The sequence below is a fragment of the Alternaria ethzedia genome (assembly GCF_023757985.1).
Source record: "Alternaria ethzedia strain BMP 0044 chromosome Unknown scaffold_24, whole genome shotgun sequence".
Lineage (NCBI taxonomy): Eukaryota > Fungi > Ascomycota > Dothideomycetes > Pleosporales > Pleosporaceae > Alternaria > Alternaria ethzedia.
The window spans coordinates 167,113-194,037 of NW_026056217.1; the positions used below are offsets into that span (position 1 = coordinate 167,113).

General features: G+C 51.9%; 8 protein-coding genes across 8 annotated transcripts; 5 read left to right on the plus strand and 3 right to left on the minus strand.

Moving 5' to 3' along the window:
- Window positions 1-1,647: 1,647 nt before the first annotated feature.
- J4E87_008055 (uncharacterized protein) lies at window positions 1,648-2,283 on the minus strand (the record flags this gene model as incomplete). The annotated part of the gene is made up of 3 exons (XM_049379648.1): window positions 1,648-1,820; window positions 1,880-2,111; window positions 2,164-2,283. 3 exons carry the CDS (start codon window positions 2,281-2,283, stop codon window positions 1,648-1,650), a joined length of 525 nt encoding a protein of 174 aa, XP_049230535.1.
- Window positions 2,284-7,847: 5,564 nt separating this feature from the next.
- Window positions 7,848-8,382, plus strand: J4E87_008056 (uncharacterized protein; the record flags this gene model as incomplete). The annotated part of the gene is made up of 2 exons (XM_049379649.1): window positions 7,848-7,854; window positions 8,081-8,382. 2 exons carry the CDS (start codon window positions 7,848-7,850, stop codon window positions 8,380-8,382), a joined length of 309 nt encoding a protein of 102 aa, XP_049230536.1.
- A 1,338-nt stretch (window positions 8,383-9,720) lies between these two features.
- On the plus strand, window positions 9,721-11,295 carry J4E87_008057 (uncharacterized protein; the record flags this gene model as incomplete). Its single annotated transcript, XM_049379650.1, has 5 exons — window positions 9,721-9,724; window positions 9,928-10,549; window positions 10,605-10,900; window positions 10,948-11,145; window positions 11,201-11,295. The coding sequence occupies 5 exons, from the start codon at window positions 9,721-9,723 to the stop codon at window positions 11,293-11,295; spliced, it is 1,215 nt and encodes a 404-aa protein (XP_049230537.1).
- A 2,156-nt stretch (window positions 11,296-13,451) lies between these two features.
- J4E87_008058 (uncharacterized protein) lies at window positions 13,452-14,968 on the minus strand (the record flags this gene model as incomplete). The annotated part of the gene is made up of 4 exons (XM_049379651.1): window positions 13,452-13,619; window positions 13,648-14,265; window positions 14,312-14,626; window positions 14,771-14,968. The coding sequence occupies 4 exons, from the start codon at window positions 14,966-14,968 to the stop codon at window positions 13,452-13,454; spliced, it is 1,299 nt and encodes a 432-aa protein (XP_049230538.1).
- Window positions 14,969-15,702: 734 nt separating this feature from the next.
- Window positions 15,703-16,983, minus strand: J4E87_008059 (uncharacterized protein; the record flags this gene model as incomplete). The annotated part of the gene is made up of 3 exons (XM_049379652.1): window positions 15,703-15,873; window positions 15,928-16,682; window positions 16,785-16,983. 3 exons carry the CDS (start codon window positions 16,981-16,983, stop codon window positions 15,703-15,705), a joined length of 1,125 nt encoding a protein of 374 aa, XP_049230539.1.
- A 3,238-nt stretch (window positions 16,984-20,221) lies between these two features.
- On the plus strand, window positions 20,222-22,049 carry J4E87_008060 (uncharacterized protein; the record flags this gene model as incomplete). Its single annotated transcript, XM_049379653.1, has 4 exons — window positions 20,222-20,497; window positions 20,550-21,176; window positions 21,230-21,657; window positions 21,707-22,049. The coding sequence occupies 4 exons, from the start codon at window positions 20,222-20,224 to the stop codon at window positions 22,047-22,049; spliced, it is 1,674 nt and encodes a 557-aa protein (XP_049230540.1).
- Window positions 22,050-22,474: 425 nt separating this feature from the next.
- On the plus strand, window positions 22,475-24,695 carry J4E87_008061 (uncharacterized protein; the record flags this gene model as incomplete). Its single annotated transcript, XM_049379654.1, has 4 exons — window positions 22,475-23,026; window positions 23,082-24,424; window positions 24,472-24,601; window positions 24,651-24,695. The coding sequence occupies 4 exons, from the start codon at window positions 22,475-22,477 to the stop codon at window positions 24,693-24,695; spliced, it is 2,070 nt and encodes a 689-aa protein (XP_049230541.1).
- A 435-nt stretch (window positions 24,696-25,130) lies between these two features.
- Window positions 25,131-26,544, plus strand: J4E87_008062 (uncharacterized protein; the record flags this gene model as incomplete). The annotated part of the gene is made up of 2 exons (XM_049379655.1): window positions 25,131-26,007; window positions 26,072-26,544. The coding sequence occupies 2 exons, from the start codon at window positions 25,131-25,133 to the stop codon at window positions 26,542-26,544; spliced, it is 1,350 nt and encodes a 449-aa protein (XP_049230542.1).
- Window positions 26,545-26,925: the final 381 nt, after the last annotated feature.

Here is a 26,925-nt window from a genome sequence, read left to right on the forward strand (position 1 = left end):
TCTTCGAGAATATCAAGCTCCATACTGCCATCTGTCTTGCCTGGAGCGCGTCCTTGTACATGGCCGGATACTGCCACTTGGGAACACTCCAGAACAAGAACGCGAAAACCCATGTTCGTCCGATGAACGCGCCGAACCAACTCTCTTTGACTGACTTCAGCTCTCTCTGATAACCGAATGCAGGCAGGGAATGCTGCAAGAAGACCGTCTCCGCCAAACAAGCGAAGAAGTTGATCATAAACCACCAGATGTCTGTCCATCCATCACGACCTATCTGCCAACTGACAACCCCATGAGATACGCCAGAAAGTACAAACACGACAAAAGCTACGAACACTTTACACTCGTAGGAGTCGGAACGGAAGTTGAGCTGGCGAGCCAAAGCTCTTCCGATACACGTATACGGCTGAAGAGCAATCTTATGCCAGAATCGAGACCAGAATGTTCTCAGCGAATTGATGGATGAAGGATTGCCAAAGAGAGGAGGCCAATCACAAGGACGGTCTAGCCCGATGCTGACCAAGAAACTGGCTAGTATAGCGTTGCTTCCGTCTAGGTACACGACACTTTGCCAGATCCAGAGGACGGAAACGTAGGCCCGGATCATCAAGTCTCGCGTGGAGATTTCGTGCCAGCGTCGGAGTAGCATTTGTTTCTCTTCAGAGACGTCCTCGGGATATATCTCGCCGAAGATTGCGCTGACGAGAGCGGGTAGGATGGTGAAGTTGAGGTAGAAGTAGATCGGCAGTTTTACTAGTCTTAAGAACAGGAAGACGGATATCGGCTGAGTGTATTTGTCTGTGGGCCTAGCTGTGGTTGACTCCGGACTAACACCGATGAGTTGTGGGTTACCCCACAAGCGATACGTTGCTTCCCACTGGTGTCGCAACCGAGCAAACCGAGTAAGCGGTGGTGAAGTAGCAGGCAGGCGCGGAACGGGCCATTTTCGTATGTAAAGTAGACACATTATGTGTGGTATATTGAGCACCATGGCTTGCGTCCAGAGACTGGTCAGCCCGGGTATCCATATGAAGTGTGTGGAGGATGTGATGGATAGTGACGCAAAGAGGAGGAAGAAGGGCAGGAAGTAGTATCGATGGGCTTGGCTGTGGCAGTTTAGTGCCAAGTGGAAAATCAGGATTGATATGGCTAGGTAAATTATGGGGATGAAGAGGTGGAGAGGCATGATAGTATGGTGTGGATGAGGTTGGTGGAGGATGGAGCGAAGTCATTTGGGGCTTTGCCTCTTCTTATCAGCAGAACATCCTCGCAAGCTGACGCGGATAATGTCAGCATGCCTTGAGAGTCCACACCAATGGGAACAATCTGTCAGCGGGTAGACCTGGTCCTTGGATCTGGCAATGCAAGCGGAGGTTCATGCATTGAAGGTGTACCCCGCCTGAACCTCTTCTTTATTGCAACCCCCACTTCATTCCTAGAAGGTTCTATAGCTTCATTACGCTTCAAGTGTCAAAGGGAGCTGACATCACATCATGGTCAACTAGAGCTTCTTGGCCAAGATTCTTTTCTACTTCAGTGCATGTACGTACAACCAAACGAGTGTGTGATCAACCGAAAAGAAAGCTACAATAATTCAACCAAGCGCACTTCCATCAAGAGCTTGAGGGTGAGATCTGGGCGTCATATCTAGGTAGGCCTGGCATCAAGCGCATCCTGGATAGCCTGAACGTCCTCGTTGGAAAGACCAGTGAAAGAGATGGAGTCAGTTCCTTGGGGTACAGGGTTTCCAGCGTTGAACTTGCCAGTAATGACAGTGGCCAAAGTCATGCACGCAGGGGGAATACCGCTGACGAGAATGACTGGAAGACATGACGTTAGTACATGGATATGTCGCAGTAATAAAGCGAATCGGACTTACCACCAGGACCGGTTCCCTCGAACGTCACGTCAGCGCCCTTGAGCTGATCGGCGCAGTCTTGCCACGCGGTACCAGTGCCAAATTCCTCGTCCTGGCGCTTGGAGACGTAGCTGTGAAGTCCAGCCCAGTTGTCGCGGGCGTGGATGACCTGGGTGCCATCGCGGGCCCTCTTGCCGTTAATCGCAGTCACGACGGTGCCGGCGACGGTGCCAGCTGCGGAAACAGCTGCACTCTACATCACGTCAGTGTGGACTGCATTTGTGGTTGCGAATGGATACACTTACGGCAGCGCCAATGCCTGCAGCGGTAGCAGCGGGAATGGCGGCGAGGAAGGGCGCGGGGCAGTGCTGGGCCAATGCCAAAAGAGCAATGGGAGCAATGAGGCTTTTGGCGTTGGAAAACATGTTGATGATGTGGGTTGAAGAGTTTTTTGCTGGACTTGTTGCCTTGAATGATGAGGAGATGTGCGTGCTGGAAACACAGTTGTACGGTGGACCAGGCAGACTTTATACCTGGCCTGCCTTCCTAGATGTGATATCTCCAAGAGCTTGCCTTGAAGCTATCCGTCAGGTTTCGATCGAGAAGCTTACTTGCATGTAAGACAGGTGCTTCGTTTAGTGCAGCAATTGGGGGCTGTTTAGTCAAAAAGCTCCGTCGATGAGGTGATTTAGTGATTGCGACCTATCAAGGATGGAACGGATGAGCGTTTTGAGACCATCCACCCGTATCCATGACTTTGAGAGATGATCGTGGGACGCCCAAGCCTTGGGCCGTGCAGGAATGAAGTCAAACATTCCCGAGATGCCTTACCGGTGAGGTATCACCCAGAGGGCCATCGGATTGCCTGATTGATTGTGTCTTACCATCCTTGATAGGATTTGCGTAGGACAATCGTATCATAGCCGTGGAAACAAGGGTTATAAGGTGATGGTGGGAGTAGAGGAGATGCGACGGAACTACATATCTTTACCAAGGCAAGTCTTAACAAGCTACACGGGGTTTAAAACGCTTGCGGCTTTTGTGCGTATCTCTATGTTTTGCTTGAAATCCCATCAATTGATCAGCGTCGATGTCTAGGTACCTTCAAGTGGCATCTCGATGCTCGGTTGACAAGCGTCTCATACGTCCAATCGATGTTGCCGCAAAGCATGTCATCTCATCAGAATGGTATAACCGACTGTCTTTCAGGTAAACGATCTGCCTTACGTGAGTACAGTTCGGCAAATTCCTTGGGTTAGTACGCACAACAGTAACCCCCTACAAGATTTATGATCGTGTATCATCTTACGTTGGAGATGCCTGATGCGCCCCGCCCCACTAAACAGGCCATCAAACTTATCCATGGCATCTACATGCGTACACGAGACACACAGACTTGTGGAAAAGATTATGGCTAAGACTGAACCAGGACGCTGACATTCGGGCTTGCGGACACGCATATACCGAGGAGTGAAGCAAGAGGTGAGCTACAATTGAGCTAGCCGGCAAATATAACAGCAACTACGAGCAACAATATGAGATATTTTGCCTCAACGACCTTCTGAAGTGCAATGGAAACCCATCCAAGGTACGGTATGTATCCCACGACTAGGCCCATGATCTCGTCTCTCGTTACAAAGGTTCGCCCATCAGGATACATCGAAACGTCATCGACATCATTATTGTCACCCTTAGTGACTATGGACTGCCTATGTTACGTTAGCCGTGATGTCGCTACACCGAAGCTGTGACAGCAGTCTTACCTTGGCGAGGAATTATCATCATCTCCACCAATGTCAGAGACTTTGATCGCCCGATGAACCATCGGCAAAGCTCTGCCAGCAAACCATACGACTGGTATTTCGCCAGCTTGGATGTGGTTGCTCCGATTGGAGAGGAAGAGCAAATCCCCTCTATGAAAAGCGGGTGCCATCGACTCTGAGATGACAGATACCATTGGCACTGAAGAAGCGGTAAGAGCCGAAAGTCCTTTCCACATCATCAATGGTGTGCTCAAAGTGGACAAGATGGGTAAGAGGCGCAGCAAGTAGCAGCGTAATCGTCCGCTTTGGGATTGCTTGGCCGTTCGTCGAGAAGATGCTGGCATCTCCATCGTCCAATGCAAGTGATTGATTTAAAAAACGTGTTGACGATCCCTTGGTCGAAACTGTGCGTATCAGAATGGAGCTGGAGTTTGCATACCAGAATGAAGCGGTGGCAAGGACATGGTGTACGAAAGGCCCAGAGTTATTGTACTTGCTCATTCCCGAGAAGCGATGAGCACGATGAATCAGGCCGTAGTCTAAGGTGAAATCGCTGACTCATCTCCGCTTCCGGTACACGCAGGTGGTATGGATACGGCGTAGCTAGAGAATACCATCACCATAACGGAGAGAAGTAGAGCAAGGATTGGATTCGGAATCCCGATCTGGGCGAGACACAAGTGCATTGGTATTCTCCGTCTCCAGAAAAGATCTGCGCTGAAGCACAAATAGGAAATCGTCTGGGTAAATGCAGCTGGCAGCCGGTCAGCGTGACATGGCTTGCAGCAACATGAAATTTATAATCACCGAGACATTACCCTTGCTCTATCCTTGATATCAGACGCATGCCGCGAGTCCAAGTCGTCTGCGGAGAAGGCAACGAGAGGTGTATGCGGATGATTCTGCCCTGGCGGCTTATGCCGAGACCACGTGCTGATGGACAAGCGGTCTAGGCAGCGGTTAAACCCGATCACGATGCTTCGAGGGGTTTCTTGTGTAAGGGATGACATTGCAGATCGTGTATAGCGAGTCACATTGTCTTAGCCAAGAGTTGCTGAGTTGCGCAGTTAGTTCTTATGGCGCATGCGAGTTCCGACCTGCATTCTTCTCTTTCTTCACCGAAGGGTTGTTGAGGCCTGCCCATCTGTCCTGTCGCATTGTTGTTCAGCTTTTGCGGCTGCGAATACTTGCACCCAGCTTATCCCGGAAACCTTTCGAGATCCATTGTTCAGTTGGCAGTCGACATGGCGGCAGTTCTCGAGTTCTGCTCACTTCCTTTCAAGATCTCCGATGCCCCCATCGCGAATGAAGAGACCAGCATCTATGTCAGATGCCACGATCGGTTGTTCTCAAACGTCACCGTTGTGGATGAGCAAGGCCAAGAGCTCTTCGTTGGAGGAGGACCTGGGCCAATGAAGTCTTGGTCATGGCGTCGACAGGTGAAAGACACTTCGGGTGTGCCGATCTTTGACCTACGACATCACGGGTCGGGAATGAAGAATCTCTGGACGGTGGAAAGTCCAGATGGTCAGCGCATAGCGGAGCTGAAACACGTCTCTTCTGGCCGCCGATCGGATCTCGATATGATCGTTCCCACCGGAAAAGACAAGGAAGACGACGTGGTGCTGCAGGTTCGGCAGAAGGACCAGAGTGCAATTACGACTAGGGTATTCTCCAAAGACGTCTGCATCGCCGAACTGCTGTTGCAGGAGTCAAACGATATCTCCAACCTCAGTCAAGTTGACAGAAGCTCTTGGAAGGTTCGGATTGCTGGTGGTGTAGATCCAGCAGTGGTAAGCCATCTATCGATTTTGGATATGGATTGAAGTTAATCAGTGATTCAGATCTTGATCATAGCTCTATGTCGGGCTGAGATGCATCATGTATGGAGACAGTAGTACCTCATCTGAGAGCATCGTCGCTCGAAGTGTGGAGATCGTGAGGGGCTCGTTGTCAGGAAAGCATCAAACTGGCCATGGCGTTTCGCTTGCGCCAGGGTGTCCTGAGGCCTTAATGTTCCTTCAGGCCCTCGTTTCGCTGCACTGCATGAGATACAACCACCTCGTAGATGTTGAACGACGGCTTAGCCTAGTCAGTGAATTTTACCAGCCTGGTCACTCATTTACCAATTCATCGAATTTACTGGAGAGGTCCTTCTTAGTTGACAAGTCGTGTATTTGTAGATTTCGTCGTAGACGTTTGTCGAGCGTTTGTTGGGCGAGGTGAGTCAGATGGATCGGAACCAGGTCTCAGTATGATCACAGGTGTGCCATTGTTCCTTCCAACTCTTCAATCGCATAACAACGCGACTTGTTGCGATGAACTTTTCCTTCTTGACGATATGTCTACGCGCGGTGTCTACGCGCGCAGACCCGACTGAACAGGCCACACACCCATACTCAGAAGACGTTTCGCTTCCAGCCCAAAGATCTCGCGAAGAACAAGGGCATGATGAAAATGCTGAACAGTCGATAATTGCGCGTTGTGGATGAAAGAAGGGTTTAGAAGGGTCTCAGCAAGCGATAAGAAAATGACGTTCGTGAATAAAAGGGTCCGAGGATAGCTCCGGTTTTTAGCTCACCTTGAACTAGCAACCCCGGATCTCCAACACAAGCTCGAAGCTGTAGTGGAGTCCACTTGTTCCATTTGAGAATGTGTAAACTACTCTACATCTTGGCGCTGAAGGCTCATAGCATTGCTGATTGACAGCTTCGTGTTCAGAATGGCATGATTTCGATTCAAATTCATATTTTCGAGAACACGACCGTGCACATTCCTGCCTTCGGTAACCACCCCTCAACCAGCTAAACTCGAACTAGACCGATTTGCTCTCTCCTCGTGGAACCAACACCAAGATGAAGAAACAGTATGGTCTGCGCACTTTACGAGATGCCGACCTCCGATATGTTGTTGGCTACCTAGGTACCGTCACCTGCTGGCGCCCACCCTCTCGCCCACCGTCGCTTACTCCTTACCGCTTGAACATTTTGAAGCGCGCGATCAAGATCCGCACGGCTTACCAACAAAAACCATTCCAGAATGCCAGAAGCCGTCAGCTTCGGCATAACGGACATCATCCTTTGAGGTCTCCTAACAACAATCGCTCGCCCTAAGCCATTTGCGCGAATCGCAATCTTAATCACGACCGTCTTCTGTGTTTTTCTCCGAAAACTCCGGCCCCTAAGCTTCGCCCAGGCCGGTTTTGATAGCATCAAGAGTCTATAATCTTACTGTTGAGGTCTTTGGCGACATTTAGAATGAGCTGCATTGCACTTGCCATTATCTATCTGCTAAGGCGCCGGGGGTCGAAGTATTGGAGGCAATTATTGTAGGGGAGGCTGTCGGTGATCAAAGCTCCTGCGGCGAACGCTCTGTCCTCCCACTTCCAAAGTTTACTCACGAAGTGTTAACTTGTGGGCTTCCGGTGATGCCCTTACCGTGTTTAAGTTTTTGCGTTTGCAGTCCGCATTAGGTGGCGTGCGGCAACCTACGTGGTACAATACTCGCCCAAAGTTATATAATGCTCGGCATTCATGTTGTTTGACGAGGGTGATTGAGTTTGTTGCCCTAAACTGATCAACGACCCCAACGTCAGCTTCCTGCACCGTCTCACACCTGACGACGTGCTGGTATCAACTTGGGTTTACTTGGGTTTATTCGGGCCGTGCTCGGGTATGAACAGAACACGGCGGTCGCTTTCGCGACAATGGAGTGCGCCTTTGGTTCAGATTAGTGCCTGCCCAGGCGGTCTTGAGTCGGGCTGGTACGCCAGTACCAATCAGCAGTCTCTCCAGCAATTGAGCCGATCCCCGGCTTACTTCCGATCTTAGCCCAGCACGGATCTCAATCGGGGACGTGCGCACCGGATTTGGGATCAAGCATGTGGATCGGCTTGTCTGTGGAGAAGTCTGCCAATCGGGAAGTCAAATGGTGGAACGAACCGCCAATCAGGTAGGGACCAAGCATGCTTCAGCTGTAAATTGGCAGCCATCGTAGGTCTAGGTCTCTCGCAGGGCGCTGCCACAGGCCGGCGGATACCTTCAAAACCATGCTTCCCCTCGCGGATTCCATCTCGTGTCAGTCTAAAGCAAACCTCATCGTTGATTACACTTCACAGTCGCTTTCAAGTAACCAAACTTTGCCAACATGCGCTTCTCCATTATCGCCGCTGCCGCTGCATTGAGCTCTACAGCTCTGGCCCAAGGTCTTCTTGACCAGATCCCGCAATGTGCTGTAAGTCATTGACCTTAACTACCGGCGAACGAACGCTAAAGAAAACGCAGCAAGCCTGCTTCGGTGGCAACTTGGGCAGCTGCGGTGCTACTGACATTGCATGCATTTGCGAGAGCAAGATCATCGACGCTGTGTCTTGCTGTGTGTTCGCTACTTGCTCACAGTCGGATATCGCTGGTATGTCGCTTGCCATTTCGCGTCCCGTGCCAGCTAACAAGTATCACAGCGACCACTCAGTTCGGTGTCGAGATCTGCAAACTTCAGAACATCGACGTAAACACCCAACCCTCATGCCCGTCTGGCAGCGCGACAGCATCTGGTAGCGCGACACCGTCTGGCAGCGCGACCCCTTCTGCCGGCAACTCCTCTGTCACACAAGTGTCTGGCACCGCCTCCATGACCCCTTCAGGAAGCGCCTCCGCCACTTCAGCATCAGCGGCTGGCAACACTGGAGCAGCGCCCATCCAGACTGCAGGCGCGGGAGTCGGTCTTGGACTTGCCATGGTCGGACTGCTCGCTGCTTTGTAGGAGAACACTGTTATCACTGTACGCTGTTGGACACTTGCCCAGCGCCCGTTGTTGGAACGGTAGCCCCAGCCATGCAATTGACGCGTCGTGTACCAGACAACCTCCCGACTCGCGCCTCAAGAAAACCTTCCTGCAAACATCTATTGCCCACACCGAAGACATGGCCTGGTTTATTTGTAGTGTATTCCCACAGTTTGGAAACTTCTTTGTTTAATAACCTAATTTATTTCGGCATTTACAACTGTTCGTAGATCTGTAGCATTAGTGCTAAACTGTATCAACAAGTAACTGTGAATGCATTCTCTCTGGAGACATTTAGTTGATGTATCCCCTTAAAAGGGAGGTGCTATAAACTACATACATCGATGATACCAGGCTGGAAAGCCTGCCTGGCTTATTTGGCATGAAACCACTTCAACTCTATTACTTTGGAACGCGCTGGTAATAAGTACAGTCTTCCAGACGCACACAATGACTGACTCCATCTTTTGTTCGCGGCTGTACGACGTGCTGCGGGATAGTCCAGCTGATCCGCCCAATCCCGTGCCCGTGCGGCTTATTCTTGAACATTCGAAGTCGAAGCCTCGTCGGCCCCTAGTCGGGACGCGCTCGGCCGCTACTATTTGCCATTAGCTGCCTCCCACCGAAGCATGTTCAGCTCCCGCGGCCCATTGGACGATCTCCACACCCCAGATCTTCAACCTTTCAACATCCCCAGCATCCATCACTGTCAGCCTTCATCATCAGTCCTCACTTCCAGCCTAATCCCTTTTATCCTCACTTTTTTTGCGCATGCATTCCACGTAGCTGTTGCGACGCTCTACCGCGATAAGTACTCATAAGGTCGTGCGACGATGGGTCTCGGCATCCTCTCTGACCATGCACTCGAACAGGTCCCTGGGACCGCGCAGGTGTTGGAAGGCGAGCAGCGGAGGGAGATAGAAAGAAATGCAGGGAATATCATAGGGAGGTCAGGCTTGAAGTACGACAAAACTGGGACAATACTGCTTGTTCCGCAGCCGAGTGATGATCCGAATGATCCGCTTGTACGTCTTTCAAACGTCCCATTCTGGCACAAAATCTAGGCAAGTGCACATAGTTGACTGATACTCCAGAACTGGTCGCTTCGTCGTCGCGACACCATTCTCCTTCTTCTATCCTCCATATCAGTCATCGCAAGCACCCTCTCTCCCATTCTTGCCGCCAATACTGTCTCCCTCGCCATTTACTTTGGTCACAACCTAACCGACATGGCTCTGTTGACCGGCTACCACCTCTTGGGTGTCGGAGTCGCAGGTTTTCTTTTCGTGCCGTCAGCACGTATCTGGGGAAAACGACATGTGTACATTCTAGGAACTGTGATAGTCGTGGTGAGTTGTGCGTGGGGTGGCGCGATAGGAAACAATTATGCTGGATTTCTATGGGCGAGGGTGTTTCAAGGCGTGGGCCTAGCGCCATTCGAAGCACTCGTCAATGGTGAGTTCAAGCGTGGATATCTTCGAATCCTACTTGAAGCATACACTAACTTTGTATCTCGATTCAAAGCCAGTGTTGGCGATATGTATCACGTCCACGAGCGCGGAGTCCGCATGGCGCTGTCAAACTTCGCCGTCTTCGGAGGCGCGTTCCTTACCCCAGTTTTGGTAGGAGTGATTGCAGATTCAATCGGATATCAGTGGACATTCTATTTTGTCGCCATATTCTCGGGGATCATGCTACCGCTGATCATACTCTTCTGCCCGGAAACGGCGTTCAGGAGGGAAGAGAAATTTGACACCGACACTATGGGGAACTTGCTGGTTAAGGATGGAGAAGAGATGAAAATCCTGGGTAATCGGGGGTCGAGTAGCACATCTGCTGAACACGAAGCAGCTGGAAACACGGATGAAAAGGGAGCAGGAAACTCTGCGGACGAGCAGTCGGTGGGTGATTTGCCACGCAAGGCTACTTTTCTCGAAAGTATGAAGCCGTTCAACGGGCGGAAAACAGATGACCGGTATCTGCACCTCCTTCTGCGGCCGTTCTCGCTGTTCTTGCATCCGGGTATACTATGGGCCTGTCTCATCCAAGGCAGTCTAATCGGTTTCACGGTCCTTATCGGTGTTGTGCTTGCAGCAATTATGCTTGGCCCACCGCTTTGGTTTGGAGAGAAAGAGACAGGATACATGTAAGTTGATACATTCCGTTCATATTTTGCACCTACATGTCCTAACCCCATCAAGGTATACAGGCGCCTTCATCGGTGCACTCCTCGGCTTCGGCCTCACCGGTCTGATTAGCGACTGGTCCGCCAATCTGCTCACGCGTCTCAATAACGGCGTCTACGAACCCGAGTTCCGCATGGTGCTCGTGGTCCCACAACTCATATTAGGTTGTGCTGGTATCTATGGCTTCGGTTGGACCAGCGCAGATACGGCAACGTACGGCTGGTTTTGGCCTGATTTCTTCTTCGCGCTCGTAGTTATGGGTATGGTGTGTGGTGCTGTCGCCAGTGCGCTATACATTGTCGATGCGCATCGTAAGTCTCCGAGACCATTCCATGCTTTGAGATACTGACGTGTATAGGCGGCATGTCCATCGAAGCTTTCACGTGCCTCCTCGTTTTCAAGAACGTATTCTCCTTCGCCCTGACGTTTAAAGGCTTCGACTGGGTCGTTGAAGCTGGACGGCGGAGTGGGGTAGGTGGTGGTGGGGGAATCAAGACCCTGTTTATCGCCGTCGGGAGTGCGCAGGTCGCTGTTTGTGCGTTGACGATTCCGATGTGTAAGTCTCAGAGAGAAGGCGAGATGACGGCAGTGGCTAATCCGTGCTTTTATAGATATCCTCGGCAAGAAGAACCGGAGTTTCTTCCACCGCCACAATGTTTTCTTTGCAGTAACGGATTGGGTGGCGGATAAATTGACATTTTGGTAGGAGGTTGTCAGAAGGCCATTGTTGGAGAGGATCGCTTGGGGTGTATTAATGTCGACTTCGATTCCTGCACTGTCGTTTACTATGTTTGTTTCTAGCTTCTGTTGTTCTTGTCGGATTAGAGTCATCTATCCCTGCCATCGCCGCATTGATCCTGCTTCGGTTACATGAGGTTCTAGTCACACTATAAGCCATGAACAACTCTATTCCTTCACATACGACCATAGGACACTGAGAATTAGGCTTCCCGTCCGCTCAGCCATATACAAGCAGTGTACCGGCGGATTAGTAGTTAGGTGGGTGACCACTAGCGAATCCCCGCTGTTGTATGTTTTTGCTCTTTTTTGCGCCATGGTGGTGGTGATCTTTTTTTTTTGCGCGCGTTCGCCCCACCAGCCTAAGACCCACCACGAAGCTCTCAAGCGCGAACACCACTCACTGCCCACCAAGCTACCGAGATACCAGTTATCGCAATGAGGATTTCTAAAGCATAGCTTTTCTTAGGAGCAGTGGTTTCCTCGGCCTTGTGGGACGTAGCATCTTGTCGGTGTGCACTTTGTCGATGTTGAGGAGCCCGTCGTTTCTTTTTGTGAGAGAATGCAGGCTTTGGAAGAAGAAGATGATCGCGTTGTTGTCGCCCTGAAGTGGGTTGTTCTCTGTCTTTTGCGTTCGAGCCTGAGGGGGCAGTTCGCGAGGGAATCTTACTTGTGTTCACTGGGGAAGAGATATTCGGTGACGCTGGTTCGCCAGGCTGTTCGACTGGAGTGGCCGTCTCTATGGGTTGTTCTTTTCTAGCTTTGAACTTTTGCCACCTGCGCTCTTCGGCTTCGTTCCAATGACCACCTAGGAGCGTTGGCGCACCATCATTCTTCTAGAACACGTATGGACCGAGCGTAGATCCATCTGGTGCACAGCGTACTTTGGGTGCCCACTTTGGGTGCTCGGCGTCAAGATAGGCGACATCCTTGCCCTGGCGGTCTTTGATAGTGCCTAGAGATTTCGGGTTGTCACTACCAAACGCAAGGGTGTAACCATCTGTGGAGAGAGGCTGCCCAAAAAAGTTGTAGATAGCTGCAGGCGCGTGCAAGACTTCGTGGAGGAGGATGGTTTCGTGCGAGGATGCACCTGAAGCATCGGGCGAGCTTATTGTCGGAATCTCGACGCTTCCTATTCCCAGCACGGGACAGGGTATGGGAAACATGTCCGCATAGACTACCACTTCTGATTTGAAGGGCGTGTACGTTTTGAACCATGCTCGGTGTGTTGCGACGCTGTTAAACCGGTAATCAACAACTGATGCTTTCGTGCCAGCTCTGGTACACTTACTGTACGTTTGAATTAAGCACAACGACCCAGTCGGGGCATGGGAGTCTGTTGGTATCCGGATTCATCTCGTAGTCAGACTGATAGACCTAGCTCTTCACACAAGTGTTTCTGATGAACGGGGCTGGATGAGATGTGGCTTAATGATGAGTATCCTCCTCAATGTGATGGTGGGAGTGGAGATTGTTCTCTTGCGACCCCAAGATTGTTTGCTGCGCGCGATTGTCCCTGGGGCCATGCGCCGTTTTAACCAGAAGTAGCCACGCTAAACTCATAGTAGACAGCTACCCCGCCACCCCACCTCCCGCCAGGGCCGCACCTGCCGAAACTACTGCAACATTCCGAATTCCTAGAAAAACAGCACACAGTGTCTTCCAGTAAAGGCTCAGTCCAGGCTACGCGTTAAACGATCACAAGAAGTTCCACGCGCCCCCTGCAATGCGCCCCGAGCCTACAGACTGAAACTAGTCTATAGGCGCCCTGGGCGTGCTTCACGCGCCGACTGAACATGCGACCCATGAATCTTGACAAGATCAAAGCGAGCTCTTTTCGCGCCGAGCACAGCTTTTGCCACCCCGGTGACGTTCGTCAATTGTCCTGAGCTTCAATGAATAATGATTGCATCGCGTTGCGTCCGCTCAGCAGAGCTGAGCAGTGCATTGGTTGCTGATCAATGACTGACGAACTCCAGCTGTTGTATGCTTTTGGCTTCATTTTCGCTCATGGAGTGAATATCTTTTCCCCCCAGACCACACCAATATCCCACGATCCACTACTGGTCCCACTCAGAAAGATGGCGAACTGTGCACCAAAAGCCCCGACGTGGTGGTATTCCCTCACGGGATGTTCATGTCCTTCAATCGTGCCTCTGCCCAAGCTCCAAGTTCGCCGAAGAACTTTTCAGACTCACCACCATGCCAGTCGCGCAACGCAAACCACAGATAGTGCACATCTTTTCCCGCTTTGATCGCGAATTCGAAATCTGGCGCATGCGTGTACAACTCCTGTTCATTGTACCAGGTGTTAGCGCACCGTCATGGTAAGCAGGATTCGGTTCAGACGAACCGTGATGTAATGTCGCGACCAGGTGGCATATGCTTCAAGTTCTGCAGCCGTCGGTGATCCAGGTATCCTAGTGACAGCCGGCTCAGCATGCTCGTTCGTGATCAGATCCACAGGACCAGCCGCGACAAGTGGGTCAGCTAGTAGAGCTGGAACGATGCATGCTGTCTCCCAATCATATAGCGACGTCACTCCGGGCTTACGGTCGTCGTCTGTGATGATCGAAGTATTGTGTATCCCAAAGTCACCGTGCTCAAGCACTAACCTGTACAAGATCTCGGAGTTCTCTTGCGGCAGTAGATGTGGTATCGCTCTGAGGAGAGACTGCTTCGCTGCTAGTGCAACAGGTCCCACAGTTTCTTCATCATCTTCCCATCCAATCATGTCACCTTCGTTCTTGATTGTTGCTTCAACCTTTGACTCCATTACGTGTATCCAGAATTCGCGAGTAGGCGCTACGGGTAAGGTGAAAGCGTGTGGTTTGAAGTCAAAGATGCGGCTATGCAGGTACTTGGCTGCAAAGTCAGAGGGTGGGCAATAGTTGAAGAGAGCGGCACGCATGCGTGCAAGCTGATCAAGGAGAACAATCTGAGAGCTTTTAGTATATCTCAACGCCTCGAATAATGACTCATACCTTTGCCTCAGCATCGAGCCCTTTCCACACATTGTTTGTGCCGTCTGATCGTTCGAACACAAAGATGCGTCGACCCGAGAGATCTGCTGGTATCTGGACTTTAGGACTCGGTTTGAGGACCGGTGCACGGTGATAGAGCAGACGAGATGCGCGGACTTCTGCTTCGTTCCGCAACAGATCATATGTGGCGGCTTCGAATTTAACTTCAGCGACCTGCCGCTCGACGACAAAGCCATCAAAATCCGGCATATTGACGTCGCCGCGAGCTAGACGAACTACCAAGTCCGGTCCATCGCGAACCTGAAGGTGAAATCCCTAAGCACAAATCAGTAAACTGTGATTGGTAAGCGAGCTGAGTTAGAATGACATTGAGTTCCGATATCGTCTCCGCCGAGCCTATCGCGTTGGGCCGCATGGCTAGATCAGCTGACCCTAGAATAGCCATGATAATGCACGTACATAGTTGTTGGAGCCTTTATCGATAGTCGGGATATCTGTTACTTCAACTTGGAGCTTCTCTTCAATCTCATCAATGAGCAACTGGACGTTCCACACGTCTCTGAAGGGACTAGCATTGTCCCGCACCAGTGTCAGAATCTGTTTGCCGTCGTACTCTTCTCCATTCGATCCAACGGGCCATTCGTCGCGCCAGCCCATGCTTTCTTAAAGTTCGATATGACTTCGCGCTTCCTTGGTGTGGTTGATATTCGTGAGATAGGTGGAAGGTGAGTGATCAGTTTGGCATTACTCGATGCCGATTTGTGTTTGCCTTCACTCGCTAATCGTTACACAAAGGCGTCTAGACAGCGAACGCCCCGTGCGTTGCATGATGCAAGGGTACGCCATATAACAGCAATGGATATGAAAAGACATTTGGACACTACTCATACCGAGCCTCATCCGTCCCGCTTCCTACTCTGTTGAGAAGCAGAGGTCAAAGACCGTTGAGCAAAGTCGTGATGTTTAGGGTAATCTGTTGTGATGAGTACACGAGACCGACAGAGCACTATAGCGCCTAGAGGAGGTTTCGCAACCTCCGGCTGCGCGCACGCGTGGGAGACGCGCCAGTAGAAAAGTGGGTCTTGTGACGTCATGTCGACCCGTCGACGGTGCGTGGAGTTTTGGCAAGTGCAACGCGCACCCTGAATTTCCACCACGCAGCGCCATAACAGCAACAACTCTGAAGGAGCAACGCATTTGGTTTATTAGTTATGAAGTAAGCAACTCAATCCAATGGTATAGGTCGTGTATCCATGAATAACATGATCAAACTAAAGAGTGGCACGAGGGAATGGCACGCGCTTGCCGAACCCTACACTTTCAAAATTGGAGAAATACATCAACGAAAGGAAGCGCAACCGAGAAAACACTCGCGAGCCAAATTGACTTCATCACAAATAACCCGCCCAAGATTGCGCTGCCGAAGCTGCGCTCGCTGCAGCAATCCCTCCGGCGACATCGCCCTTTGAGCTACCCAAACCAATCTCGAAGCTATCATAACCACAGCTGGTGGGCGCGCCAGCTTCAGAGCCGTCTAAGCCAGGGACGATCTGCCAGTACAACTACAATGTACGTCAGTATGCGTTTCATCAGATATTCACAGCTGTTATGCTTACCCAAGGAACTCCAGCATCATTGAACACTTGAACCTGCGTATCGAAAGAGTCCTGGTAGTCGACCGAGACGCCCCACTCTTCCATCATGATGTTCTTGCCTGCAGCCCTCGCTCCGCTCAAGACCTCCCTATCGCCGGTGATGTAGTACGCCCAGTCAGACGCCTTGCTCATGTATCCGTGCATGCTGATGATGTCGATGGCATCGCACTGCATAGCCTTCTCCAGCGTATTGAACTCGTGGTTACAGCAGTAGTGAGAGCCGCCGACACCGCCTGTGGCAACCTTGATGTTGGAGGATCCAAGAGCACTGCGCAGTGCTCCAGCACGGCCACACAGCCAGTCGTCCGGGTCGTTGGCGTTCAACAGGTCGATTTGCCCAATCAGCGGCTCGTTCTGTAGGTCGAAAGCCATGATGACCTCTTCCATATCTTTCCAGGCTTTGCCAAAGTTTGGTGACTGGTAGTTTAGCATCTCGCTGAGTCTGTTGTCGTAGTCGGCTTTGGCGTTGGATGAAGAGTAGAAGGTAGGTGCGTCGCCATACTTCTGACAGTATGCATCGCACCCTGCGCTACCGCCCAGTGTATTGGCGTTGTGGGGAGATATGATTGCCTTCATACCGTTGTCGTGCAGTAGTTTGAGAGTGTCGTCGAGCTTATCTAGAACGGTGGTATCGTACACACCAACCGTCGCTTCGAAAGCTGGCACGTCATTCTCGATAGTACTGCCCTTCAAGCACCCTGTAGCAACGTTCGTCGCTGCACAACGATTGTCAGTACTGCAGATATCCCCTCAAGTCCACTGCTAAGAGGATGCAGAATTATTCCAAAGGTGTTCATAACTGTTCAAATGCTACTTACCCCACAGCCTCAGGACCTTGGCGCCCCATCCAGCAAGAGTTTCAACATACTCCTTCTGCTCGGATGCAGAAAGGGCATGAAGAAAGTACTCATTACTTCCTGCGAATGAAGTTGAAGCTTGCCTGCGAGTTGGTACCAAACCGTTGACTACCGTTGTCGATAGCCCCAGCAAGGAAGTGATAGCCATAAGGCTGCGCATCGTGAAAGTTGGTGGTGCGTAGATGTATACGATTTATAAACAGATGTGGGTAGTAATTGGTGAGTAATTTAGTCTTTGCATGCCAAAGACTATATATGCCATGGTGGCCATCCAGGTCAACCTTGCGAGGGGCCGAATACAGTTGAATGCGCCTGTGTTGATGGTTTGGAGACATATGGGGCCAGCCTTGCCAGCCACGTTCGCCGTGGCATCACCTCAAATTACCAGCTAATTTTATCGCATCGAAAGTTTACGGGTGAGCTAGCCTTGATTGTGGTGGCTGTCTGTGACAGCTGCGGGAGTGTACCCACGGACGCTGTGCATGCAGCTGGGCCGCCCCAAAGGCCGCCCCTATTGGCCCGATCGAAACTCTAGAGATAAATGGCGACGCACCCGCCGGATTCAGTCAATGGCAGGCACCGAAGAGAACGCCATGTTCTCACCCGTCACTATCAGACCCCGATCATTTCTCGTTCGGCGTTGTTGCTGCTGCACAATTCCTCAGCCTTGCCGGTGTGTTGAGGTGAAAGTCTATTTATGCGTACGTGGGCGTCCAATCAGAGTTCAGCCGTCTCGGGTTCAAGTATGTGCATACACATGCCCGTGCTATCACATCCAGACATCCATTTCCAGCGAAGGAAGGCTGGGGTAATTTGCGACATGTGCGAAAACGCCCTGCGTACAAAATACGCCGGTCCGCTGCCAACCCAGCTTTCTCCACAACTCTTCCCTTAGCCTTCCCGCTGTGAAAAAAGAAGGCTTGTATCGATTTACCTCCCCAGTGTGATACGCTAGCATACTCCAAGATGTTTGGCAGCCGAGGCTTTCCCGCTCTTGCTCTTGCTCTTCTCCTAGCCCTGCTTAGCGTAGCAGGCGCTAGTGGTCCTACGAGTATCTTCATTGATCAGATTGAAGAATACAAGCTTCTCGCAACATGTGCCGAGTTCGAGTTGTCGACTATCGTGCGTAATATGAAATGGGGGTGTGGGGATGGCGGCTCATACCAGTCGTTTACTTGCTGTAAGTTGACACTATGGAACAAGACTTGCGTCTGCGACATGCGCTGACCTCGTGATTTCCGTCTTACAGTCTGCTACGAGAGCTCGGCCAAGTTCTCCAGCATGATAGGAGCTCATGTCATGACCCAGTGTCCAGACGACCCTTCGCAGAATACGACGGCGCTGGAAGTCTTTAGTAGCTACTGTGATATCGGCGGTTCTAAGTTGGCTGAGATCGAAGGTCAGTAGTCCGTTGTTCTGGGATGAGAAAGCGACGAGCTGACATGGCGATAGCCGCTACAACATCGGTACCAGCAACAACATCATTGCCATCATCATCTTCTGCTTCTCCAGCATCCACGCTGCAATCGGCGTTCTCAACTCCCACCTCGACAACACCTGTCTCATCATCTGAGCCCACTAAATCGCCTGAGTCGACGCCTGCTCCTAAGAACACCTCTCGGAAAGTCGCGATAGCTACAGGTATCACTGTTCCGGTAGTCGTCCTAGCTTCAGCCTTCGCGGCCTTCTTCTTGTTCCGCCGGTATAGGAATACGCATGGTAAATCCGTGGTGTATGAAGCCGATAGTTCTTCCTTGGATGCATCAAGGGGTGGCACATGCCATGAGGTGAGTGAGAAAGGGCAAATTCCCGCAGAACTGGCAGATCACGATCGCCACGATCCTCACGAGTTGGATGCCCAAAGCGATAGTAAGGTTTGATGAAAAGCGTCTTTAGTGGATGAAGTCTTGTGGAACTCCAGTTAGAAAGTTGGCATGGTCTCGAGTAAAGATCGCTTGATCGATTTGCTATGTTCCGCGTTAGTGCAACAGGATGGTAGTCTCTTAACGAATATTAGAAGAACGAAGAAGCTCTAGCCAGAACATCCACTTGCCACTTGGTCAATCCATCATGACAACCATGTTGAGTCAATCGTGAACAGATACTATTGGGGGGGTAACACCGTAATAGCCCATTCGAAATGTAGCCAGGACAGTCAAGTAAGCCATTTACAAAGTGGAAATCCTACTCCACTCCAGCTCTTCACTGACGCGATCGGGGTCGCACCTTGCCACGACGAACATGGCGAAGCTCTTGGTGTATGGCAGTCTTCTCTTCTTCGATGCTTAGCAGATGCATCGTCAAGCTACGTCCATGCTTTGTGATCAGTACAACTCTTCCAAACCATGCCTAAAGATCGATGTACGAAGTCAGTAAATGGCTCACAACATTTTGTACACCACTATTACCTGTGTGAGAAGGTACCAGAAGTTTGTTTGTCCGTTGAGGAGGATATCAGGTGAGTTTCCTTTCATCCAGTCCTATAAACAGTCCGGGTGGCTTCAGGAGTCCGTGCATGTGTCCAAATTCGATCTTTGTGGGATGCGGTTCCGCAGATTTCCTTCGGACCGGGCGGTAACATCTGAATGCCCTGCATTTGCGCATGTTGAGACATCCAGATTCCCATACACCACTGAAATGGCTAGGCGACAATACGATCGTCGGGCTTATTTGGTCCCATGTGATGCAGATTAGTGCATACTAATCGCGCTTGAAGCTTGCGACCCCGAACACGAGTCATTGACTCTGTATGTGTTCGCATGGTGAATGCTAGCACTCGGACGCGACTTGAAGTCGAAAGCGTTTCCAAATGCAGCTCCATGGATGACAGAACAGTGATACGGTCACTCTTAGAGTAGAGTCCCGACAACACTGACATTTGTTCTGTTCGAATTACCAGAATCGGCAAGCCGGCGTTTCCGTCGGCATCATGTTCGCCTTGACAGAACGGTGTTATGCGGGGTACCGGGGTAGCTGTATCTACCCCGCAAACTAGACATTCGGAGAGCAACCGTATCGATCGCCTGTGCGTGGCGCTGCCGCGGAGTGTTTCCGCATTCAGACACATCCAGTACCAGGCCTTCACACGCGACATCTCCGTTGATTCCCTTAGGGCGTCCGGTCGGATGGGATACTAGAGGAGATCGACATGGTCTCGAAACGTTACTGGAGTGTGGCAGCGTCCACAGGCGAAACGCAATTCGCCCTGGTTATCGGGCGTGAGACGGTGGCAGGATCGCGAATAGCGTGGCCGTCATGCAGGATCCGCCCAGGAGGGGTATGTCGTGCGTTGACGTATATATAGAGAGTATATCGCCCATGATGTGTCTATCCAAAGGATCGACAGTAACTTTTCAGTCTCACAGCCTCCTCTTCATTCCAGAATCACTCCTCCCACAATGGTCCACTTTCGGACAGACATCGGTGCGACGAACGAAGCGGCGGATCCGAATAACGAGAACTATGCAAAAGAGCTCGAGACCGATGTTCTGATTGTAGGCGCCGGTTTCGGCGGCGTCTACCTGATGCACAAACTCCGCCAGCAGGGCTTCAAGTGCAAGATTATGGAGGCTGGTTCCAACATTGGTGGTATCTGGCACTGGAACTGCTATCCCGGAGCTCGGGTCGATTCCCAGGTACCCATCTACGAATACAGTATGCCTGAGATCTGGAAGGTATGTAACAATCTTGTCGTATCGCCATACGAAGACTAACATTGGCGGATAGGACTGGAATTGGTCCTGCAGATACCCCGGTACGGAAGAGCTCCAACAGTATTTCGACCACGTCGAGCGAAAGCTGGATATCAAGAAAGATTGCGCGTTCAACACCAGAGTTGTCGAGGCTCAGTTCGACAAACCCTCCTCGAAATGGGTCGTGAAGACCGAAGATGGCCGGACAGCGCGCTGCAAGTATTTCCTTTTGGCTCTGGGCTTCGCGGCGAAGCGTCATTTCCCCGACTGGCCAGGAATGGACAAGTTCGAGGGCGAGATCCACCACAGCTCATTCTGGCCAGCATCTGGAGTAGACGTCAAGGGCAAACGTGTTGCCGTCATTGGCACAGGATCGACAGGTGTTCAGATCGCCCAGGAGACATCGAAGACGGCCGCCATTATAACCCAATTTGTTCGCACGCCCAACCTTTGCCTTCCGATGCAACAGAAAGCTCTCACAAAGGAGGAGCAGGACAGACGGAAGCAGGGCGAATACCAGGAAATCTTCAAGAAAAGACTGACAACGTTCGCTGGCTTCCAGTACGACTACATCGAGAAGAACACCTTCGATGACTCACCCGAGGAGCGCGAGGCGTTCTACGAGAAGATGTGGGAGAACGGTGGTTTCGAGTTCTGGCTGGTAAGCGATAGATAAGAAGCCCCTACATCAGCAGACACTTACTGTGATCGCAGGCAAACTACAAGGATCTGTTGTTCGACAACAAAGCCAACCGCGAAGCCTACAACTTCTGGGCAAAGAAGACGCGAGCCCGGATAACGGATCCTGAGAAGCGTGAGATTCTTGCGCCTCTAGAGCCACCGCATGCCTTTGGTACCAAGCGACCGAGTCTGGAGCAAAACTACTACGAGATGCTCGATAAGCCCGAGAACAAGGTCATCGACGTGAACAAGAACCCGATCAAGGAGGTTACTGAAAAGGGTATTGTGCTGGCTGACGGTACTCTACACGAGTTCGACGTCATCGCCCTTGCAACCGGCTTCGATTCAGTGACAGGTGGTATGAAGAACATGGGACTGAAGGATGTCGACGGTGTTGAGCTGTCAGAAAAGTGGAAGAACGGCACCTACTCGTACCTGGGTATGAGCCTGAGCGGTTTCCCGTAAGTTCTCAAGTGCATCCAACTACTGCAGATACTGACTGGACTGTAGCAACTGCTTCTTCCTCTACGGTGCTCAGGGACCGACGGCGTTTTCCAACGGACCCACGTGCGTTGAGGTTCAGGGAGACTGGATCGTCGATGCCATGGTCAAGCTTCGAGAGCAAGGCATCAACTACTGTGATGCCACACACGAAGCAGAGAAGGAGTGGCGGGAGAAGATCACCGAGCTCTCGGACAAGACACTGTTCCCGCAGACCAAGTCATGGTACATGGGTGACAACGTGCCGGGCAAACTTCGAGAGCAGTTGAACTTCGCCGGCGGGTTCCCACTGTACAGCGAAATGACGCGAAGTGCACTGGACAAGGGCTTCGAGGGCTTCATTACTGCGTAGATATCCACTGGCGAAGGTAGGGGCCGTTTAGCCTGTTGTAATTAATTGTATATCAATCATCTGCTTTCAACAACTGTCCCGTTCCCGTCGTGTGCGTCAGGTACTGCGGTGAAGGCAGGAAGTAGCCTCAACTAGTGCGACATGCCATCAATGTACTGATCGGGACTGCACGTGCAGGAAAGGAGCAAAACTTTGGAAATGGACCGCATGGCTCGGGCGTGGGGGATATGCGATGTGACGGGCGTGGTGGGAGGAGAGGGGCAGCGTGGCGTGGGTGGCCGCGGAAGTGACCGCGGGCAGCAGATGGCCTGATCGGCGTCACATGGAATTTACGCCGACCGACGTCACGACGGGCGCCAGGTCAAGCAGCGCATTGCTACCTGCCTTATGGAAGCCGCACGCGCATCTGCCCACCACCCGGTACCATGAGGACGGCGTTCCTTTTTGGTCGCCAATGCTGTCGCCCAGGCCTGCCCAAACTCGCAACCCGCGCCTTCACGCGTCCATCCACCGCCGCCTCCCGCTTCCGCCGTCAATTTGCGACTCCAAACTTCAAAGGTCGAACGATACTATGGTCCGGTGCAGCTGCCGGAGCTGCGGGCGGCGCGATACTCAGTCCACTTGCCTTCGTCGACGTCGCCAATGACAAATCCGGCCATGGAGAGAAGACGCATGAGGAGGCCATGCTGGAGGCGTCGCGGAAGGAGCTCGACGAGCAGGTGCCCCATGCGCTGAGGCACTCTACAAAGTACAGGCGAGGCATCTATTTCTTCATCGAGGACTACATAATCGAGCCCATAGCCACCGGGTTCCGCTTCCTCCACCTCATCATCATCTTCGTGCCGGTCATCGTGACAATACCTGCGATATGGCTTGGTTCACGACAGCCGGATAGAGACAACGAGCGGAGTGGCACATTATGGTGGTATGGCTTCTTGGTTGGCTCTATGGAGAGGGCTGGTGCCGCCTTCATCAAGGTGCGTGCCGTCACGTTAGACTCAGAAGATATCAAGTAGACTGACTCTATGATAGCTCGGACAATGGGCTGCCTCCCGAACAGATGTCTTTCCAACCGAGATGTGTTCAATCATGTCGACCCTCCACTCCAACGCCCCGGCGCACACATTACAAGTCACGAAGCGAACGATCGAGGCGGCTTTTGACGGACAGAGCTTTGACGACATCTTCGAGGAGTTCGACGAGAAGCCATTGGGCGTTGGCGCAATAGCACAGGTATACAAGGCGAAGCTGAAGCCGCACCTTGCGACCCTGGAGGACAACAGCATCGATCGAGAAGAACTCAATCTGGCGCGGCGGATCAAGAAGAATGTCGACGTAACGCTCAAGAGCTCACCCTCGAGGGTACCATCTAGCCATGTTGCCATCAAGGTTCTGCACCCCAACATTGAGAAGGTTGTCCGGAGAGACTTGCGCATCATGGGCTTCTTCGCGGCTGTCATCAACGCTATACCCACGATGGAGTGGCTGTCATTTCCCGACGAAGTGGAACAATTTGGCGAGATGATGAGGCTGCAACTGGATCTGCGCATCGAAGCCGCGAATCTCACGCTCTTCCGACGTAACTTCAAGGACCGGACGACAGCCTGGTTCCCGTACCCTTACACTGACTACACCACGCGCAATGTCCTTATCGAGGAGTTCGCCCAAGGCATCCCCATGGAAGACTTTCTACAAAATGGAGGCGGAGTGTTCCAAAAGGACATTGCAGACGAAGGACTAGATGCGTTCCTCACCATGCTCCTCATCGACAATTTCATCCATGCCGACCTACACCCGGGAAATATCATGGTTCGTTTCTACAAGCCTGAGCAGTTGGACGTCTCAATATTCGCCAAGAAGGAGGACCGGACGACCGGCCCCAAAGAGTCGCTTGATGTTACCGAAGAGGTACTCGAGCGTCTGCGACCACACAAGAAGAACCCGAAGCAGTGGAAAGTGAAGTTGCAGGAGATTGACAACGAGGGGTATCGACCACAGCTCATTTTCATCGACACAGGTCTTGTAACGGAGCTCAATGCGAAGAACCGCGCCAACTTCCTTGATCTCTTCAAGGCTGTCGCCGAGTTTGATGGTTACAAAGCAGGTCATCTCATGGTTGAGAGGTGCAGACAACCAGACGCAGTACTTGACGGGGAAGTTTTTGCTTTGCGCATGCAACATCTGGTGCTCGGAGTCAAGAGCCGTACTTTTGCTCTCGGCAACATCAAGATTGGAGACATTCTCAACGAGGTTCTTTCCATGGTACGAACGCATCATGTTCGCCTTGAAGGCGACTTTGTCAATGTCGTTCTTAGCATCCTTCTCTTGGAAGGTATCGGAAGGAGCTTGAACCCTAACTTGGATCTCTTTGCCGGGTAAGTGATATTACAACGTGCATCTAGCCATCTGCTAACGCAACCAGTGCTCTACCAATACTGCGACAACTTGGTGCACAAAGTGGCTCGTCGATGATTCGTGGAGGCGATTTTTCGATGCTCAAGGTTTGGGTTGGTCTTGAGGCGCGCAGCTTCTTGCAGGCCTCGATTGATACGGTATGCAACATGACACATGTGTTGCGCTGCATCACTAACAATCTCTTAGGTCGAGCGATACGTCAAATCCGATCAACTATCACCCAATGTATGATAGGAAGACGGGCGGTTGTCTATTACATGGGATTCCCTTCGTTGTTAATACTTCCACACGTGTATTAGCGGTTGTGACTGGCTGGTATGAAGGACGCAGGCTGTGCTTGGAACTGTGAAGCAACGGTACAGTGCATCGTCGTCTGAAGGTATTGATCTATAATGTGCAGACACGGCGGATGCTTTGAATCTGTAGACAGCTTTCTTTTTTGTTTGGCTTGCCGTGAAGGATACGCGTAAGGGCGACAAGGGTCTCGCGTGATGACGTCACCCTCGTGTTAAGCTTCACAGCTACCACGCAATGCAACATCCCTCCTCTCAATCATACTGCACTTGTCACTCGTATTAGCTGAACTTCTGACATATTCGCTTCTCACATTGCCTATCACAACTCCACACCCCTCATTACGCAAACACAACTCTTTCCTCAGTAACGATGGAAGCCGGAGCAGCCGGTGTGCTTTACGCAGCCGAGAACCTCCTGGAGGCCGGTGTAGCTCTCGTCAAGGGCATAACTCATCCGACATTGCCGATCAAGGCAAACCTCACGCGCATATCCTCCGTCCCACTCCCTCGCTCGCATCACACCGTTTCGGTAGTCAAAGGCCGCGCATACATCTTTGGTGGAGAGACGGAAGCTGGCAAACTCGCAGACAATGACATGCACGTTGTCATCCTGCCATCGAGCGGTGTTCTCGACGCCGACTACACCAAATACTCAGCCCGCGCGGCCAATGGCCTGGACGATGTACCGAACTCGAGAAGGGGACACACGGCTGCGGTCATTGGGGATAGCATCTACATGTTTGGTGGCGAAGGAGACGGTGTAACAGATGAGAAGGGGCGGATCTGGGTTTACGATACGATATCAAACACCTGGACCTATCTCGATCCAGCCGAGGGCACGCTGTTCCCCAGCCAGCGAATTGGCCACGCTTCGGCGAGCTCAGACCTCCCAGGCCCCAAGACGACGACGTACGTTGAGAAGGCACCGCAAGCCCCCGCCGATCCTGCGAAACACGTTCCCGAGCCGCCAGAAGCAAACTCATACGGAACCATCTTCGTGGTTGGAGGGCGCGAATGTTCGAGCAGCAATCTTGCCAACGATGCACTTGCGTTCGACGTCAAGACACGAACGTGGACGAACATACCTTCCCCATCAGGTCAGCCACGGGAAGGTGCAAGCCTCGCGCTCGTTGGCAGTCGCCTCTATCGGTTTGGTGGAAAGGGAATCGAGACATTTGCGTCAGGTGCGACCGAGTACGTGGATGCATCACATGTGTGGACACATGCAGAGCGCGGGACTACACCTGGTAAGTTCTGACTGTACGAAGTGCATGTGAGACAAATACTGACTTCGTACCCCTAAATCTGCAGTCACTAGTGGGTGGGGCTGGGAAGAAGTGAAGCACACCGAAAGTAGCACCGTTACAGCACCGCAGGCGCGCGCAAATGCAGGACTCGTGGGCGTCACCACAGGTCAAGGGCGACACTACTTGCTAGCTGTCGGCGGAGAGACTGAGAACGGAGATTACCTCGACGACATATGGGCACTGCAGCTCGCACCAGAGCGCTCCACGGCCGCAGCGACTAAGGATAACATACGCGCGGGTTTGAAGAGAGATACGCATGAGTCGCAATGGGCTGAGGCGATATATCGATACGTAGACACAAAAGGCGAAGAGGAGAAGGAGATTCCAGGAAAGCCAAAGCGAGGCCTCGGAGCGAGGGGGCACTTCGGAATCGCCAAGGGTACCGAAGTCGACGGCGCGACGTGTGTAGTCTGGGGTGGAGTCGATGCGAACGGCAGTGTACTGAACGACGGTTGGATGATTACTGTTGACAGGTAGTCCGTCACGTTGTGCGCTCATGGATATAAATGAAGAACTTGGCTGGCACGCGTCTGCGACCAACAATGCCTGGCTGTCTAGCACGTGGGAAACCTAACGATCATCGCCACTTCTTGCTTTCCACCATTCTATACTATTCTTGTCTTTCTGACTTTCTAGCTTCCTCTCTTGTGTGTGCGCATGACTTTGGGCGAGGATTTCGCACTATCTCAAGCGCCTTGCCGTTGATAGTGCCGTGGAACAGACGCTTGGAGCAAGTATCGGCGCTGCCATGCGCGACCAGGGCAACCGAAACCCCAACAACCTGCCGAAGCCACGCTGCACCACATGTCACCTCGCCTTGGTGGTTTTCGCGCATCGCATTGGATGCTGTCAAGCGGA